The sequence below is a fragment of the Quercus lobata genome, chromosome 12, assembly GCF_001633185.2.
Source record: "Quercus lobata isolate SW786 chromosome 12, ValleyOak3.0 Primary Assembly, whole genome shotgun sequence".
Classification (NCBI taxonomy): domain Eukaryota; kingdom Viridiplantae; phylum Streptophyta; class Magnoliopsida; order Fagales; family Fagaceae; genus Quercus; species Quercus lobata.
Genome location: NC_044915.1, coordinates 23939150 through 23959895, shown reverse-complemented (window position 1 = coordinate 23959895; position 20746 = coordinate 23939150). Strand labels below are relative to the sequence as shown.

Here is a 20746-nt window from a genome sequence, read left to right as displayed (position 1 = left end):
TACCCATAAACCTTTAAAATGACCCAAATAAACCCAAAACCTCTAAAATGACCACTGTTGAGGCCCATTTTAGCAAAGAAAGAAGAAAAGAGCCAATGGCAAGAAAAAGCCCAACAATATAACAAAGAGTGAAGAAAGAAGAATTAGCAAAGTGAGAAAAAAACCATTAAACCCGAGTGGCAGGAATAATGGTCCACAAGCCTATAAAATAATAAAAATGCCCCAAAGAAAGCAAACGGGCCCAAGGGAGCCAAGAGAAGGAAGTAGTAAGCTCGTGGGAATTATAAGAAATGGAAAGCAATCAAAATGGGTCGAAGGAGCTCAAAGAAAGGAATTAGTAAATAGGGTTGGTGCAAAAACCAACAAACCCCCGAAAGTAAAGGATATTGTGATTGAGCCGGGGAAACCCAAAAGATGTAGCAAAGGCCCATGGGAATGCAAGAATGGAATGAGCCAAGGATGCCCAAAGGAATGAAGCGGGCCGAGGATGCCCAAAAGAATGATATGAGCTAAGGGAGCCCAAGATGGCATGAGAATTAACCCAACAGAAATACTGGGTAATGTGAACTGAATAAAGGAAAAGTACATGGCAGGCCCAAAGGAGGCCCAGCAAGTACAAGTCAAGTGGTAACATGGCAAAAGTAATGGAGTGGCTTGGCAGGAATACTAGTTGGCCCATAAACTAGCAATAAAGAGAAATAAGGGTCTAATTGAAGAAGAAAGGGCCTTTGCCGAAGCAAGACCCAGCCTAGGGAGGAAACAAAATGTAAAGAATAGAGACCCAGACTCATCCTCGCCATAAAAGGTTAAAAATAAGCAGTAGAGATGCGTAGCAAGACCAAAAAAACTCATAAGCAATGGTAAATGCATGAACAACAGACAAACCATGGACTCACATGGCAATGGAGCACGTACAAGGCTCAAGCACCACCCACTTGTACCCAGCCAATATAGGCGCGGTGGGCCATGGGTTAAAGGTAAGAGATGGTATGGTTTGGTGGTGGGGAGAATGGGAAGTCTATTTTAGGATTCTCGCTTAAGATCTTTTGGGAAAAATGTCTTGCTGTGATGACATACCACCCAAAAGAAGGAAAGATGAGCTAGAATCACTAGATGCATGTCATAGGAGTTAGTAAGAGAGAATACCCAACCCTTATCCGGATGGGGATGCTACGGAAAGCAAGAAAACAAAACAAAACTCTTTTGTCTGGGAATGGAACGTGGCACGGCCAACACAAGTTAGTGGTGATGGCTGAGCAACTAACAGACTAGCGAATGGTCTGGGAAGGACACCCACACTAGGCCAAAAGTAGTGGAGGGGTAAACAGTAAAACTCTTCACGACTGGTAGCATAAAAAGGCCTTAGCTGTGTACAGTGAAAAACAACAAGAACAATGAGAGGCAAGCGAAGAGTAAGGAAAAACAAGTAAGGAAAATAGCAAGAAAGAAAAATAAAGAAGAATAGAGGGAATATAGGAATAAGAAAGGAAATGGAGAGTAGAGGAAAACAGATTGGATAAAAAGGGAAGTGAGGAAGCAAGAGTGTGATAAGGCATGCACTAATAGGCTACTCTCTTCTCTCCCTCTCAACAGCCTACTCTCTAGCAAGATTAAAGGATCTGAGGATAAGCCATTTAGGCTCATTCTTTCAAAATAGGCAATTTTTATGGCAGGATTTCCCTGTGAGATTGCCCACATTGAAAAGTGGTTCCCTTCCTGAACTTAAACCTGCTAAGAAACCAAGCACAGCAGACTAATCCCCCTTTCCCCCTTTTTCTTTTTACTAATTGATCAAGCATTGACATTATTCCTTCTTTTCTTTTATTATTGTCACTAACCTATTTCTACCGTACTCATGTCGCTGTGTTTTCCTTACTACGAGAGTGGTTTAATTATTGTCTTTGGTTGGCAGCAAATATATTCTTCTTATCTTATTATATTATGCCCTCCTGCTATAACATTTTTGTGACAACATCTTCTGTCGTGGGCACATGACCAAGATCTCAGCAAAGGGGCCCTAGTTTGTGCACAAGCTGGCTTGAGGTGAGTTTCAATCAAGTTAGTCTCGACTTTCCTACCCTAGAACTTTTTTTTTTTAGAAAGTCCTACCCTAGAACTATTGGGCCACAACACGGCAGAAAGCAATCCAACCCAGAAGTACAGAAAGGCCCACCACAACCACAAATAACCCAAAACCTCTAAAATTACCAAAAATACCTTGAAACCTCTAAAACGACCAAAATAATTCTAAACCTATAAAACGGCCAGAATACCCCTCAAAATATCTAAAATGACCAAAATACACCTGAATCCTCTAAAATTACCAAAATAGGGGTTTGGGGTATTTTGAATGTGTCGAGGGCATTTTTCTCAAATTAAAGGTTCTAAGAGTATTTTAGTTATTTTGTAGGTTTCGAGGGAATATCACTAGTTTTTTAGGTTTTAGGGGTGTTTCATTAATTTTTAGATTTTGGGGCTATTTCGGTAATTTTCTAGGTTTTGGAGGTCTTTTAGTCATTTTTTAGGTTTTGGGATATTTTGGTCATTCTATAGGTTTCGGGGGTATTTTAGTCATTTTTTAGGTTTAGGGGGTATTTTGGTCGTTTTTTATGTTTAGGAAGTATTTTGGTCATTTTTTTTAGTTTTAGGGGGGATTTTGGTCATTTTTTACGTTTAGGGTGTATTTTTATCATCTTACAGGTTTAAGGGGCATTTTTGTCATTTTATAGGTTTTAGGGTATTTTGGTCATTTTTTAGGTTTCGAGGATATTTTGGTTAGTTTTTAGGTTTAGGGGTTATTTTGGTCATATTTAGGTTTCGGGGGTATTTCGGTCATATTTTAGGTTTCTGGGGTATTCCGGTTAGTTTTTAGATTTCGAGGGTATTTCAATCATTTTGTAGGTTTAGGGGGTATTTTGTTCAATTTTTAGGTTAAGGGGGTATTTCGGTCATATTTAGGTTTAGGGGGTATTTTGGTCTCTTTTTAGGTTTTAGGGGTATTTTAGTCAATTTTTAGATTTAGGGGGTATTTTGGTCATTTTAAGGCTTCGGAGTTATTTTGGTCATTTTTAGGTTTCGAGGGTATTTCTTTCATTTTTTAGATTTAGGTGGTATTTCGGTTTTGGGGGTATTTCAGTCATTTTCTAGGTTTAGGGGATATTTTGGTAATTTTTAAGTTTCGGGGGTATTTTGGTTAATTTTTAGGTTTTGGGGGGTATTTTGGTAATTTTTAGGTTTCAAGGGTATTTCAATCATTTTTTAGGTTTAGGAGGGAATTTTGGTCAATTTTTAGGTTTATGGGGGGCATTTTGGTCTTTTTTTAGGTTTTATGGGTATTTTGGTCAATTTTTAGATTTAGGGGGTTTTTTTTTAATCAATTTTTAGGCTTTAAGGTTATTTTGGTCAATTTTTAGGCTTCGGGGTTATTTTGGTCATTTTTAGGTTGTTGGGGTATTTCATTCATTTTTTAGGTTTAAGTGGTATTTCAGTTTCAAGAGTATTTAGGTCATTTTTTAGATTTAGGGGGTATTTTGGTAATTTTTAGGTTTTGGGGGTATTTCTGTCATTTTTTAGGTTTAGGGGGTATTTTTGTAATCTTTAGGTTTCGGGGATATTTTGGTCATTTTTTAGGTTTTAGGGTATTTCAGTCATTTTTTAGGTTTCAGAGGTATTTTGGTTTTTTTTTTTTTTTTTTTTTTTTGGTTTAGGGGGTATTTTGGTCATTTTTTAGGTTTAGGAGGGTATTTTGGTATTTTTCTTTTTTTTAGTAGTTTTGGGGGTATTTTAGAATTGGGTGAATTGTAGAAATGATACTTGGATCATAATTGGGTCTAATTGGGTACTTAGTTAAAAACCAATAAACATGAATGTTAATTGGGTTTAATTGGGTTAATACTCATTTAACTCAATTAATAATTATGTGGGTTTGGGTGGGCAAATGAGTTTGGGTTGATTTTGCCACATGTATAATGAGTCCTTGAAGAACAAATTTTGAGTTAGTATACTCCTACCTAAGATGTGAATAGGATGTGGTTCATTCATTTTTAAGTGAATCAATGTCTCACTAGGCTCTTGAAAATTAATAAAGGACCACTGTAAAAATGTATGCAATTTCAGAGCTTTTACTTATACTAGTCGTAGATCCACGCAATGCGTGGGAATAAATAATTATTTTGTAATTGTGATATAATGTATATGTAAGGACACGATTTAGTACCAAACCAAAACAGTATCGGGTTCGTACGTAAAGGGCCCAGACAATATGATTTTTAGAGCGTGGGTGTAAAGAACTAGGCTAACTGTAATCTATCCTCCAAAGACTCAATTTCATGAACGTTCAAGGTTTTTCAGTTGATACTCTGGATATTCCTCCTTAGTGACTAGTCCCAATCCTTCTTTCTCTTCTCCCTTTTCTCCTTCTACTTTCCATCTCTTCTTCTTTTTCTCTCTTTTTTTCTGTCTTGATCTCCCCCCCTTTTTCATGTTCTTCTTTTAGTTTATATATCTCCCTTTGCGCTCCATCCTCGCCGCACACGTGTAGGTTGGGTTCGGAGGATTTCTTTCTGTCCCATCTGGCACCTCCTGGAACTTCCTATGGGCAGCTGTAAGGCTGTTTCCCCACTGTTCAGGTATCACCTCCACATTAATGCAGCCAGAGAGTTGGTTGAGAGGTCATTAATGCAGAGGTAGCTGTAGCTTCAGATATTTGTTTGCCTTATCTCTTTCATCTTTAGTCGGCTACTCTACCCTTTGAGATGACTGAATTCTGAGATCTGATCGCAACGGGACCACGTCCTGATCGTCCTCGGACGCGTTCTGCCGAGGACCATGGTGTCCTCGGACGGGTATATGGCCTCCGATGGGCCACTGGCCCAACAATCCTGAACCCATTCTGAATCCTATGGGCCTATTAATCGAACGATCCCCACAATAGCCCCTCAAAATCCTACTTTTCGACTCTTCAGGAGAAAAGGTGGATTTTGACGTCATAAGCCTGCACCTGTGCGCGTTTTGGGGCATGCCCCTGATGCTTCAGCACCCCGGTTTTGGTAGCATTAAATTCTGACAACTCCCTTGTCTCCCACGTTCGACGGTGAGATCCAAATCAAACGGTAGGGGGCTTCTCTTATTTTGCGAGCGGGAATTTTACCGCTCACAACCTTCACATGACTATAAAGGCGCTCCCAAATTGAACCTGCACCTTGTCCTTAATGGTTACGTGGTTCCAGAGTTTATACATTGAATCTGCCTTCTTCCAGTCTTCACTGTTCTCCTGGCGACTACAAATAATCATACGTTGTCCGAGGTCCTTCCTTTGAACCTGTAAGTCCTCTTGAAGCTTTTGCCATTGTTTTTCTACACCAAAAAGTTTTTTCTCTACTAAGTCTCTTTAGAAAAATGGGGAAACAGAGGAATCCCTTTCGGCGTCTCGTTGACTCCGAGGAGGGTATTAGAAACTTCCGCTCTAAGTACAATATCCCACCTATGGTAGGGATGAGGTATGCAGCCCAAGGGGAATGGGTTGACGCCAGGCAAACTGGGGAGGTGGTTATCCCCATGATTGCCTTTATTGAAGGCGGGATGACCATCCCCATGGGCAGTATCACTAGGGGTTATCTTAATTTCTTTAGGCTATCCCCCACCCAATGCGCTTCCAATATGTTTAGGGTTCTGGGGAGTATAGACGCTTTGAATCAGAGAATGGATCTAAACCTATCACATCACGACGTGAATTGGGTATACAGCTTTCACCGCCTAGCTGACCAGGATTATTATCTCAAGTCGAGATATCCTGCAGTAAGGCTAATTCAGTGCCTCCCTACTTCAAATAAGTACTTAAAGGAGGATTTCCTTATTTTTTCTGGGGAATGGCATGATGGTCTACCTTGCCCGACAGTAGAAGGAACACCAGGTGGGTGCAAAGTTACAGACCTATGCCACTTAGCTCGTGAACACATTTTACTTACCTTTATTATTTTCGGGTCTTACAAATTTAACTTTAAAATTACCGGTTTTGCAGATAGACGCTACACGAAACCCAATCTCAGATTAGTCAATAAAGCGAGCCTAGACAGATTATTGAAAGCCGAAATATACGTGAATGAGGCTGATGGTCAGCTACGGGCAGCACATTCAATTCTTGGCTATACCCCCCTTTCTTTTGGCTTTCAGGCGCCGAAGTACGTGATTAGAGCACGCGATCCTCGGCTTCGCCGTATCAGTGTTGCCTACGAAGGGTTCGTTGTTCTAGAGGGTATCCCACTTCCCAAACACACACCTCTCACAGAGCCTCTTCTTGTGGCTAGCGTCTCGGCGGGGCCTTCTTTACCCTCATCTTCCTTCAAGAAAAAGGGAACCAATAGGAAAAGGAAAAGGGGAAAAAACAAGGAAATCGTTGCAACAGTGTTTGAATCCACGGACGACTTAGAGATTCTCGATCAGCCCACAAGCCCCAAGGAAAGTTTTGACGAGATGGGGGTACACAGGAAACCCCAGAAAAGTTTAATGGAGCTGATGGAAGGTCAACAGGGAAAGGCTGCACCTGCCCAAACAGTACCATCTCTGGTTTCATCTCTTCCAGCCAGGTCTCCTCCTACAGTTCCTCGCCACCCTCCTCAATCTTCTCCGCAACCAACGCCGACCAGTACTGCCGAGCAAGAAAAGCGCAGAGAACAGAAGGGTAAGGAGGTGATAGATGCGAGTAAATCTCGCCCCACTCGAGAGGAGGATGTCCAACGAGCTGCAAAGCAGCAGAAAACTAGGCACGCCGCTACGCGGGGTCAAGAGAAATCCGATTCCCCACATCCCGATTCACAGGCGTGGCTGCCAGCTCCTATGCTCAGTGGGGAGCCCCTGCGAGACGATGCCTCTATAAGGGACTTCAACAGCGGCATTGGGTGTCATGTAGCCTCGGCCATAGAGGAGGCCTTATTGCTCCCAAAGGATATGGCTGAGATAAAGAATGTGAGGAAGAATCAACTCATCCTTGACAACAAACGATATTTGGGCATGGTGAGACACTGTTTTTTACACTGTTTCATTGTGCGACTGTTGCTTACTAATGCGCATTTTTCATTAACTAGGACGCTAATTCACACCCCGTTTCTTACAGATCATCCAAAATACTTTCAAGCTCGACGAGATGCTCAATGCTTGCTCCAACCAGCTAGATGGTGAAAGGAAAAGAAGGGCAACGGCTGTACAAACCTTGTCCAAATTTGAACAGGATTTAATTGCCACAAGGAAAAAATTACAGGTCGAAGAAGAAGCTCGCAAGAATGCTGAATTGACATCAGAAGGTTACCAGAAGCAGACCGAGGAACAAGCCAAGCTTCTGCGCGAAGCGAATGCCGAGCTAAAGAAGACTCAGGAGCAAGTTCTTGTTCTTAAGAAGTATCTGGAAGAGACTCAGAAGCTAAGGGAGAAAGCTGAAAAGCTCAAAGAACAAGCCGAGAAAGCGAAAATCAAGTCCGAACAGGCAATGAATGAAGCCGAGCAGAAGGGCTATGAACTTGGGATAGCTGAAACTGAGAAAGCCCTAAGAGCCGAAGTTCCGGAGGTGTGCCGCATCTTCTGCGCGAGAACCTGGAGTGAGGCTCGGGACCGTGCTGGGGTTGAAGCCTCATCGGAACTACGTAAGCCAGAGAACGTATATTACCCCCGAAGCGATACGCTCTTCAGCGCCTCAATCGTACCAGGCTGATACCCCTTCCCCAGCTATTAACCCTAACGAGGAGGCTCTGCCTCGCAATTCCCCTCCAGGAGCTTCCCCCAACAAACCCACCACTGCTTCAAAGGCAGAGACGGTCTCACAAGGTTTTCAACAAGAATTGGACTCCACAGTTCAATCAACTGGGGAAATTACCAATTAAAAGTAAAAAAGTAGAAACTGTTTTGTAACTTTGACTAGACATTTAATAGAGTACTTTCTCGTTTAGCTTCTTATCATTCTGATGAATCTAAGTTATCTTCACCCGTACTTACTTTGTCGTCGTAATTTTGTATGGGTCCATCTCAATCACCTTTTTCATTACACGCCAACCTTGCATTCGGGGCTTTCTCTTTCTGACTCTTTAACGAATGTTCATAGGGCATTTTTTTTTTCAAGTTTATGATTTAGAAAGCTCATCACCGCTCTATTTACCATTTAATAATTTGATACATCACTTAGCAGGTCAATTTCTACCGAGTTTACGGTCTGAGGACTTGACATGACCTAATTTCTGTTCAACAGTTCAGTATGAATGATAGGATGTTAATTTCCACTAGGTTTGCGATCTGAGGACCTGGCATAACTTAGTTTCTGTTTAACAATTTAGTATGAATGATAAGATGTTAATTTCCACTAGGTTTGCGATCTGAGGACCTGGCATAACTCAGTTTCTGTTTAACAATTCAGTATGAATGATAGGATGTTAATTTCCACTGAGTTTGCGATCCGAGGACCTGGCATAACTCAGTTTCTGTTCAACAATTCAGTATGATAGGATGTTAATTTCCACTAAGTTTGCGATCTGAGGACCTGGCATAACTCAGTTTCTGTTTAACAATTCAGCATGATAGGATGTTAATTTCCACTAAGTTTGCGATCCGAGGACCTGGCATAACTCAGTTTCTGTTTAACAATTTAGTATGATGGGATGTTAATTTCCACTAAGTTTGCGATCCGAGGACCTGGCATAACTCAGTTTCTGTTTAACAATTCAGTATGATAGGATGTTAATTTCCACTAAGTTTGCGATCCGAGGACCTGGCAGTTTCTGTTTAACAATTCTCCACAGTTGGCATAACTCAGTTTCTTTAACAATTCAGTATGATATGACAAGATGCGAAATTTACAGGATGCATATTCGACGTAGGTTTAAAATAGAAAATCTGAATTGAAACTTCTTTACTAGTAATAATACCTTCTGAGATTATTTACATTCCAAGGATGGAGTACAGGTTTTTCATCTAGGTCTTCTAGATAGTAAGCCCCTATTCCTGCTACTGAAGTAATCCGATATGGTCCCTCCCAATTGGGTCCCAGTTTTTCCCAATTTGGATTCTTAGTGGCCCCCAGGACTTTTCTCAGCACCAGATCTCCTATGGCTAACGGCCTCATCCTCACATTGCTATCGTAGCACTGCTTGAGTTTGTGCTGGTAGTAAGCTAGCCGTACCATCGCGCTCTCCCTTCGTTCTTCAATCAGGTCTAGACTTTTTTCCAACATTGCGTCATTGTTGCTAGAAGAGAATGCACTGGTCTTTAATGTTGGGAATCCAGTTTCCAGGGGAATAACGGCCTCGGCCCCATAGGTCATGGAAAAGGGAGTTTCTCCCGTCGAGCGTCGAGGTGTTGTTCGATACGTCCAAAGCACATGTGGTAGTTCTTCCACCCATTTTCCTTTCGCGTCGTCTAGTCTCTTCTTAAGCCCATTGACAATGACCTTGTTAACAGCTTCAGCCTGCCCATTGCCTTGCGGATAAGCTGGAGTGGAATATCTGTTTCTTATTCCCAGTTCTGAACAGTATTTCCTAAAGGCATTGCTATCAAACTGGAGCCCATTATCCGAAACAAGAACTCGTGGGATTCCAAATCGCGTAACAATGTTCTTCCAGACAAACTTCTTCACATCTACGTCCCGGATGTTCGCCAAGGGTTCAGCTTCAACCTATTTAGTAAAGTAATCTGTGCCGACCAGCAGGTACTTCTTGTTTCCTATAACTTTAGGAAAAGGGCCGACAATGTCCAGTCCCCATTGTGCAAAGGGCCAAGGGCTCGAAAGAGGGTTAAGAACTCCTCTGGGTTGGTGGATATTTGGAGCATATCTTTGACACTGATCGCATTTCTTAACGTACTCCTGCGCTTCTTTCTGCATATTCGGCCACCAATAACCTTGCGTTAGTGCTCAGCATGACAGGGACCTTCCTCCGGTATGGCTTCCACAAATGCCTTCATGCAACTCTTCCAGGATTGATTCTGTGGTCTCAGGAGGCACGCAGAGCAAGTATGGCCCAGAGAAGGACCGTCTATATAGCTTTTTATTCTCGGATAACCAGTACCGAGGTGCTCTCCTTCGTATTTTCTCAGCTTCCACCTTATCCTCGGGCAACACGTCATTGTCGAGAAATTTTAATATAGGGTCAATCCAGCATGGCGCCAGACTAGCTTGACGAATTTGGCAAACTTCCTTTTCTGGGGAAGCGGGAGTATGCAAGTCTTCGACAATAATTACCCGAGGGAAACTTCGTACTGAGGAGGTGGCAAGGGTCGCTAAGGAGTCTGCGTGGGTATTTTCACCTCGTGGAATATGTAATACGTCAAAAGATTCGAACTTTGTTCGTATATGCCTAACCTGGTTCAGATACCCTTGCATCCTTGGGTCTCTGGCCTCCAACTCTCCAGTCACCTGGCCAACAACCAGCTTCGAGTCCCAGAACAGTTTCACCGCCTTTCCGCCTATTTTATGGACCATGCTCATTCCCATTATCAAAGCTTCGTACTCTGATTCATTGTTAGTAGCTGAGAACCCTAGTCTTAGCGACTTCTCGATGATGACCTCTTCGGGAGATATCAGAACCAATCCCAATCCAGCTCCCCGTTGGTTTGCGGCCCCATCCACGTATACCTTCCATACCGGCCCTCCTGGAGCGGATATTACGCCAACCGATTTTTTATCCATGTGATCTTGATTCCTACTAACTTCCTTAGGGCACTCAGCAAATTCAGCTACCAGATCGGCAAGAACTTGACCCTTCACAGAGGTGCGGGGCATGTATTTGATGTCAAAAGCACCCAGAATCGTTCCCCACTTGGCAATTCTGCCGGTATAGTCAGCACTTTTAAGTATGGATTTGAGAGGCAATTGAGTCAAGACAACTACAGTGTGAGCTTGAAAATAGTGCGGAAGTTTACGTGTTACATGAACAACTGCCAGTATGGCCTTCTCTAACGACAGATATCTCACCTTGGCTTCATGGAGGGATTTACTCACATAATAAACCGGCCTCTGGACGCCACTGTCTTCTCGCATCAAGACGAAACTGACTGCGTGAGGAGCTACCGCCAGATAGGCATACAACACCTCATCCACTTCAGGGCTAGACATGATAGGCGGTTTGGATAAATAGTCTTTCAACTGCTGGAACGCCTCAGCGCACTCCTCGGTCCATTCGAATCCCTGCCACTTATGTAACAGACGGAAAAAAGGACGACACCTTTCAGCCGACCTGGATATGAACCGGTTCAACGCAGCAGTCATCCCCGTCAACCTCTGGACTTCCTTTGGATTTCGAGGCGCTTGCAAATCGTTAATGGCCCTAATCTGATCTGGATTCACCTCAATTCCCCTATGGGTCACCATGTACCCCAAGAATTTCCCGGAACCTACACCAAAGGAACACTTTGAAGCATTCAGGCGCAACTTATGCTCTCTTAATATCCCGAAGATGCTAGTGAGGTCCTCCACATGTTCAGTCACTACCTTACTTTTCACCACCATGTCATCAATATAAACTTCAATACTTCTTCCTAGCTGTGGCTCAAACATTTTCGTCATCATGCGTTGGTAGGTAGACCCAGCGTTTTTGAGACCGAAGGGCATCACCTTGTAATGGTAGTTCCCAATCGGGGTTACAAAAACGGTTTTTTCCTGATCATCAACGCCCAGCGGTATTTGGTGATATCCTTGAAAGGCATCCAAGAAACTCATCCTAGGGTGGCCCACGGTTGCATCCACCAACTGGTCAATCTTGGGCATAGGAAATGGGTCTTTAGGGCAAGCCTTATTAAGATCGGTGAAATCAACGCACACTCGCCACTTCCCTGTTTTCTTCTTTACTACCACCGTATTGGCCAGCCATTAGGGATAAAAGACTTCTTTAATAGCCCCAGCCTGTTTCAGCTTGGCGACTTCACTTCTAACTGCCTCGGCATGCTCTTTCGATGGTCGTCGAGGGATTTATCTCCTAGGGGGAATGGCAGGGTTCACGTTGAGCCGGTGGCAAATGAAACTTGGGTCTATTCCTGGGGCTTCATATGGGTCCCATGCAAAGACGTCCACATTGGCTCGGAGGAACTCCAGCAAACTCGCTTTCTCTTGCAGAGGCAGCTTAGCCCCAACTCGGAAGAATTTTTCTGGATCATCAGCGACAATCTCCTTTTCCAGATCTTCACACTCCGCCCCATTGGTTAGTATGTCTAAACCCGACGCTGGGGGCTTTAATTTCCCTTCTCGGACCAACTGCTCTAAATGGTCCCATAAATTCCTACAGTTGTCTGTCGTGTGACCATGGTCTTGATGGTAATGGCAATACAAACTCGGGTTGCGCTTTGTAGGCTCTCCCGCCATCCTGTTAGGTCATTTGAAGAATGGCTCATCCTTTATCTTCTCCAAAACCTGTTGAACAGGCTCCCGAAACACTGCATTAACGGCCTGGGCATCCGTCGAGGCTGACTGCCCAGCGAAGTCCCTCCTTGGTCGATTATTATTATAACGATCCGACCTGAAATCCCTTCTCTCCTGAGGGATCACTTTGGCATTTCCTTTCCCCTGATGTTGATCCTCCTCTATTCTCTTGTACTTCTCTATTCTGTCCATCAGCTGGCGCACACTGGTGACAGGTTTGCCCTTCAAAGATTTCCTCAAGTCGTAGTCAGCTGGGAGACCGGCTTTGAAGGTGGTTATAGCCACAGCGTCATTCTTCCCCCCTATCTCGTTAAACATTTCCCAGTACCTATCCGAGTAGCTCTTGAGAGTCTCACCCTCTCGCATAGACAAAGTCAACAAGGAGCCCAGAGGCAAAGGAGTTCTGCTGCATGTAATAAAGCGAGCGCCAAAAGCCTGGGTCAGTGCTTTGAAGGATCCCACAGAATTGGCCCTTAAGCCATTGAGCCACCTCATCGCCGTTGGACCCAAACTCGATGGAAAAATCTTGCACATCAGAGCATCATCCCTGGAATGAATAGCCATCTTCTGGCTGTAATAACTTACATGTTCCACCGAATCCGAGTGGCCATCATACAGAGAGAACGTAGGTTGATTAAACCGCCGAGGATGGGTAGCATCATCTATGCTTCTTGTAAATGGTGATTTGGAAATCTGACTCAATGCTTTGTTCATCACATCGTTTCCCAAGCCCCTGCTAGTGGGACTTTTATGCCTACGCCTATGACGACGCTCCTCTTCGTAGGAGAAAGTTTCGCTTTGCGGAGTCCTCGACCTCCGCTTGTAACTAGTTTCATCCGACTCCCCGGATGATAGTTCGAAGCGAGGTGGTGAACGTTCCCGTCGTGCATGGCATAACTCTCTCTTCAAGTCCGCAATCTCACGTTGCAGATCCCCATCATGCTTCACGTGGGAAACGTGACTCTTCCCGCGTGTACGGGTTCTCGTGGTGTGAGTAGTATGTATGCTCCCCTCCTGGACTTCCCTCTGTTCGGGACTTCTTCGAGGACCACCATGCTGAGAGCCCCTTGACTCCGCCTGATGCGGGCTGATATCACCCTGATGCAGCCCCGCTGCGGGGTGAGGCAGTTCCACTCCTTCCATCGAAAACGTTGTATTAGAGGTTACACAAGCTAACACAAGTTCTTCCCACAGACGGCGCCAATTGTAAGGACACGATTTAGTACCGAACCAAAACAGTATCGGGTTCGTACGTAAAGGGCCCAAACAATATGATTTTTAGAGCGTGGGTGTAAAGAACTAGGCTAACTGTAATCTATCCTCCAAAGACTCAATTTCATGAACGTTCAAGGTTTTTCAGTTGATACTCTGGATATTCCTCCTTAGTGACTAGTCCCAATCCTTCTTTCTCTTCTCCCTTTTCTCCCTCTACTTTCCATCTCTTCTTCTTTTTCTCTCTTTTTTTCTGTCTTGATCTCCCCTCTTTTTTCATGTTCTTCTTTTAGTTTATATATCTCCCTTTGCGCTCCATCCTCGCTGCACACGTGTAGGTTGGGTTCGGAGGATTTCTTTCTGTCCCATCTGGCACCTCCTGGAACTTCCTATGGGCAGCTGTAAGGCTGCTTCCCCACTGTTCAGGTATCACCTCCACATTAATGCGGCCAGAGAGTTGGTTGAGAGGTCATTAATGCAGAGGTAGCTGTAGCTTCAGATATTTGTTTGCCTTATCTCTTTCATCTTTAGTCGGCTACTCTACCCTTTGAGATGATTGAATTCTGAGATCTGATCGCAACAGGACCACGTCCTGATCGTCCTCGGACGCGATTGTCCTCGGACGCGTTCTGCCGAGGACCATGGTGTCCTCGGACGGGTATATGGCCTCCGATGGGCCACTGGCCCAACAATCCTGAACCCATTCTGAATCCTATGGGCCTATTAATCGAACGATCCCCACAGTATAAATTATTCTTTAAATTTTGTGGAAGATAAGTTGTTCTTCCTATAAATTACACAATTTTTAAAATTATTTTCCATCTATCCATCTCTTCAAATATAACCTTTTAATGTTTTTGATATGATTGATTTATATTATTCCTTTTAGAGGTAGTCCATATTTTTCTAAATTATGTTATGGTATATATATTTTTTTTTCATTTTTTTTTACAAACTCTATAAGTTTCAAATACATTATTCAAATTTCTCATTCTTTTAAAGGAGATTATTATGATAATCAAAACTTATCATAAAATCACACTTGATAGTACTCAAATAGTTAATAGGCATAATGAAATACATAGCAAGATTGTATTTTGATATAAACTTAAATTCTCGCTTTCAAAATAATTATGTCAAATAAAAATAAAAAAAATGCAGAGAGAGAGAGAGAGAAATTCATTATTTAACAATCAAAATATTATCTCTCTCTTCTTTTTAACTCTTTTTTATATTATTAATTCTCCAACTTATTGTTACACTTTCTCTAACTTTAATTTCTCCCTACATTTTACATTTTCATCTCCCCACTAATATCTACCTTAATATTACTATTCCTCTATCCATTTATCTTCCTTCATTTTGGCTCTTCTTATTCTCATCCTCTTACTATAAATCTGACATTCTTTATTCCATTTTATGCATAGTTTTCTCGCACAAAAAATAAAGTTATTTTTCTATCTCTCTACATTTACCACTTTTGAATTTACATGTTAGTTTGCTTTCTTGACATTAGAGCATCAGCCAACACCTTTTGCTCTTGTGACTTTTACACATTGGCTATTAGATATCTTTCTTGGCATTTACACGCCTAAATCTAAGTGGTTCCCATTAAGTTTAAGTGAATAAATAAATTATTTATTGTTGAATAGAAATAAATAATAAAAATTAAATAAATCATTAAAATTTTAAATTTAAATGGATATACATTCATTTAAAGCTTTGCTTATTGGAAAGTTAGAGAATGAAACATGGCATATCATAGTAGCAGAAATATTTCATACCAGAACCATCTTAAATTAAGATGATAAACATAGACTTGATGAGAAAAACTTCCAACATATGCAAGCACTTAGGTCCATTGTATTCCACCTTGAGGAAAAGTAAACCTCCAAAAAGGCAGCCTTGTATTCGAATTTAGTACATTTACTATATTGCCACAATGTTTTCCAGCAAAAAAAAAAAAAAATGGTGTATGTGCCTCCATTTACACTTTCAATGCCCATACAATTCTAATCTAAACATAATAAACTAAAGAAGTTAAACTAACACTATCAAATTTGAGCAAAATATACAAAATAATTGAAATTAATGGCCCATTCATGTAAGTGAGAAAATAGAAAGATAAAAACCAAAAGATAATGAGCAAAACCCAAAATGCGAGTATAGTTACACCAAATTATCCAAATCATGCTATGTAATAAAATAACACTATATTCTTATATACTATTTTTATATTGCAATTGTGGATAACATTTATCTATAAATATATATATATATATAATATTGTGACTTAAAAACACAAATCTAAATTGCATCAACTCAAAGTAGAATTCTAAAGATCACAAAAATTCATCAACATAAAGTGGAGATACAAAAAATAAAAAATCCACCAAAAAGAAAAAACATGAGAGAGAGAGAGATAACCCTTCTTTTTTTTTGTATGAGAAAATATGTATAGAATGAGGGAGAAAAGGAAATTTATAGTTAAAGGATGGGTATAAGAAGAGTTAAAACAAAAGGAAGATGAAGGGATAAATGAAGAGGTTAAAAGTAGTGGAGAAACGAAAAGGTAAAATGGAGGGGAAAATGTTAGTGAAAATGTAACAGTAAGGTACAAAATTAATATGAAGAAGAAGAGTCAAGAAATAAGAGAAAAATGATTGGAAATAAGTGAGTGATGGGGTAACTAATGTGGCCTAATCAGAGCGTAGTAACAATAAATACTACGCTTCAGCTTTTAGATATGTATATATATATATATATATATATATATAGTTTGCGAATTGTGATAATTCAAAAGAAACATAAGACTTGAAAACTACTTTAAAAAAAAAAAAAAAAAAAGAGTTGTTGAGGCGACTATTTCATCTGTTAAGGCAATAACTTCCTAGGGAGCCATATTGTAGCGCCATCTATGTGCGATACTGAATTTATTTTTTTTAGGCAATTAGAATTTATTATGAAGGCAACCATTGCCCACCTTCATAAGCCACCATAACTCATGATTTTTTTTTCAGTATAACATCCGATATGCATGTTAAAGCACAAAGAAAACAAGGTTGTTTTTATTTTATTTTTTGTAACAATGTACGAAGGGGATTTGAATCTTGGATGTCTATGTTAAAAACATCAAGAGGTGCCAATTGAACTACAAAACTCTTGGCAAAGAAAACAAAATTGTGGCAACGCTTTGATTTGTTTTAACAATCATGCACTCAAAATGTTAGCAAAAGCATAACTTTTAAGGCGAATTTAAAAGTTGTAATGAAACAATATTGATGTAATAAATTGAGTTTTTCTAGAACTATAATTTTTGTATTACAACTCTTGTCACAATTTTGATGTGACTAACAAGTAAGGGTTGTTTACCACTTTCACATGAATCCTTCACTTTTTTATCTATTAGGCTACCCTTCATAATTGATACATTAGAGTCATAACACAAAAGTTATATCGAGGCTTTCTCTAATAAATTGGGATTTCAATATGCTCAAACTCAATGAGTTGTTGTTGAAGAAAAAATAAAGAATGTTAATTTATTAAGTCGAGAAGTATTGTCGTAATTAAATACCATAGCGACTCTCATCAAGAACATGTTACTGAAACGAAATTGCTCTTGTCCTCACCGGTTAACTACCCTTTCCCGCGACCAACCCATTTATTCCCACTCCAACTTTTTTTTTCTCGAGAAACTGACAGAAAACAAGAAACCCAGACCCAAAAAATTTCCAAAACCATGATGTCCTTGTATTCTACTCTACCAACTACTACACTCATCCCAAACAGTAATCCTCATACATCACTCACAGCTACCTCTCCCGTCCTCTACTTCCCTCTCTCACTTCAACCAATTCAGCCTCTTAAGCATTCACTCACTGTTCTAAAATCACGGTCTCATCCAAACCCAATAACCAATGGGTATGAAGATGAAGAAGAAGAAGACCCAGATGGCCAAAATGCTCAAGTTGAAGACTTGAGGGTCCCAGACCATTGGTTGGACCCCTCCAGGGCTTTGGAGGTATTAACTTTTTCCAATTTCTTCATACCCCATTTTCCTCTTCAACTTATAGAATTTGTTTTCAATATCAGTTTACTAGCTTAGTGTGCATTGCTTTTATATCTTTTTCCCCATTTTAATCGTCATGGTATTGTAAATTTGTAATGTTGGATTGTTGGGTAGTGACCATAAAAATTTAGGGATATTCATAGAATGATGAAGGGTGGATTTTTTTATTTATTATTAATTGATTATTTTAAAGATTAATAATGTTTTTTAACGGTTAATAATGAAAATTTTATAAGGCTAGACCAACTATGCTTTATGGTACTAAATGTTGAGCTATTAAGAAGAACATATTCATAAAATTAGTGTTGCTGAAACAAGAATGTTAAAATGGACAAGTTGAAATATAAGGAAAGATAATATTCAAAATGAGGAAATCAAGATAAGGGTGGCGCTTATTAATGAAAAGAGGAGGGAGGGTAACTTGAGATGGTTTAGTCATGTTTAGAGGAGAGCAATTAATGCACCAGCTTATTCACTCTCTCTTCCCCCCCAAAGAAAGGAGAGAGATGTCCCGTCCCTTCTTTATGCACATCCATATACATAGCCAAACACAAAGGTGTACAATCCGGTCCAAATCTGTGGTTCTTTAAGTTCATTCACTGTAGGTTCTCATACTTGCTCTAGTGGCTGGCAAACGCCAACCAAGAGGGGAGAACGAATGGCTCAGGAATCGACTGTTCTAAGCGGACTTGTGAAGCTGCTGCTTGGATTATCATAGAATAAGAGGAGCCATCTTAGGATATGACTTAACTTAAAAGACAGATGCCGCAGCTGCGAGGTGAGGGAGTAATTTGTCTGGTCTTGCAGTGCACTCACTCCCGTTACGAGAATGAAATGACGCCCCAGCTCGACTCATGACCAAGACTCCTTACAACTTGCACCAATAGTGGCACTGAGTGGCCGAAGATTTCTAAAAAAGGCAACCCAGCTGCCCCTCCCCCCTAGCTGCCTACCTACTCGTGTTTGTAGCTTGATCGGAGGTCAAGAGTGTGGTCCGACGAAAAAACAGAAGTCATCCGTATCAAGTGATGCGTGAATTGCTTAGTAGTACTTTGCCACTACCGTAGCTGGGGGAAATAGCTTAATGGTAAAGCATAGCCTTGCCAAGGCTGAGGTTGAGGGTTCAAGTCCCTCCTTCCGCTCCTGGCTTCGTCGTTTAGTGGTAATGAGTGGAGTAGGCAGCGAGTGGAGTGCATAGTGAGTTGATTCCAAGTTTAGGGAACGCAAAATGATAGAGAATGACAAAAATAACATTAACTAAACTAGTAAAAAGGACATGTTAATTAAGGAAGTAACATAGAATATGACTTAGGATAGAATAGAATGGCCAAAAAGAATACATGTGGTAGACCTTGACTAGTATGTTGAGGATCCATAATCAACCCCAAAATTTTGGAACTAAGGCTTGGTTGTGGTGGCAAAAATACTTCCCTTGGGAGTGAAATACCCAATTAGAAATCAGACTTCCTAAGCTAGGCAGCTCTATGTCTTTTGAAGCATGGATCTTTTATGTGTTGCTGTTTGTATTGCCTTGATCAGCTGATTTTATTGCTGTTATAGCTAGACCACAGCTATTAGAGCCATCAATAACCAACAATCATCAAGCTGTGTTCTTGAAATTCTAATAGCCATACACGGTAGTAGGCACTTGAGTTTGAGGTAAAATTTGGTTCTTTGGGAACGTGGATGGGTTGCTGTTTCACTAGCACTGCTGTTCAAGGTTTCAAATTGTCTTTTTTAAGAAGAATATTTGATTGATGTATCGTATTATCTTTGGATCAACTATGATTCAGTGAGGTTCATTGGAAATTCTTCGTCTTCCACCATTGAGAGAACAGCCCTGTTTGCAGAAAATATAGCTAGGAGGTGCTGCCTTTACTTTTACATAGACAAGGAGATATGGTGTTATTTTTCTGTTTCATCTAATAGTTTTCTATGCAAACCAAAATTTTCCACAATGGGAGCCATTTAAGTATGAAACACACCCAATGTACTCAATGATTTGGCTTGATTGAAACTGATAGAGCTAGATCACCTGTTAGTAGGCAGGCATCTCTCATCATTTGACTACAGTGCTTTACCTCTCAAATTTTATAATTTTGTCCTACAAAATCTCTAGTTGCTAGCTATCTCAGGGACAAAGTGTCCAACATTACTGTCAATTTTGCATTACATGGGATGGAAGAATTATTGTTGTGTTCCACCTCGATCTGGAATTCTTTTGAATGATTTATAATCAATCTTTTAATAGTTCAAATGCTATGAAATGCTTATTTATGGGAAGGAGATTATTGTATTTACTTTTGAGATTTTCATTGTAATTTATTTAAAATGATTATTAACCATTTGAACGCTTATGCACAATTTAGGCTTTAGTGATACTGATTGACATTCCAGCATCTATTTCAGGAATCAGAGTGGCTCAGGATTACCCTGCATAAATGGTTGGATGATGAGTATTGTCCAGAAGAAACCAATGTGGAAATCAGCAAGGTTGCTGCCAATTCATACTACAAATCTTTGCTAGAGAAACAAACAGACCTGGGCGAGATTTTGTTGAAGATGGCTCGAGAGTTACAATCAATCTCATACCAAGAAAGTTTTCATGGGGCATTCTCCTCAGCAAACGCAGCAGTGAACTTAATTGCCCAACGTATAGAACAGGTCTAGTTGTTTAACCAGTTGGGTTCTGAACATAACTAACTTCTGTTTAATTGGAAAAATTATTTGTGCCTTCACTTATGAAGTTGATTTTGTGCCTTCACTTATTTGTGCCTTCACTTATGAAGTTGATTTTGTGCTATTCAATGTTAAGCAGAATTTTCTAATTGCAAACTTTGAGAGTATTGAAGACAGGATAGCTAAAAAGGCCTCCTTCATGTGTGTTATTTGAAAGAATTAAATCCAAAGTGTACATATATAGGGTTAAGTTCATCTATATAATATCTAAGCTAAGACATAGTATTTATTGTTGCTACGCTCCTATTGAGCCACATCAGCATAGCACTTTTGTCTATTTGGTCCATTTCGGTCCATTTGGTCCAATTTGGTCCATTTCAATGTACTTATTTAAGAAC

At 40.7% G+C, this 20746-nt stretch overlaps 1 protein-coding gene across 2 annotated transcripts; it reads left to right on the top strand.

Annotated features, from left to right (window-relative positions):
* The first annotated feature begins 17172 nt into the window (after positions 1–17172).
* LOC115970728 lies at positions 17173–20504 on the top strand. Of its 2 annotated transcripts, none has more exons than XM_031090325.1 (2): positions 17173–17621; positions 20067–20504. In XM_031090325.1, exons 1-2 carry the CDS (start codon positions 17340–17342, stop codon positions 20337–20339), a joined length of 555 nt encoding a protein of 184 aa, XP_030946185.1. In that variant the 5' UTR covers positions 17173–17339; the 3' UTR covers positions 20340–20504. The 2 variants fall into 2 exon arrangements, with proteins under 2 accessions (XP_030946185.1, XP_030946186.1); XM_031090326.1 differs by having other exon boundaries at positions 17181–17621; positions 20079–20504.
* Positions 20505–20746: the final 242 nt, after the last annotated feature.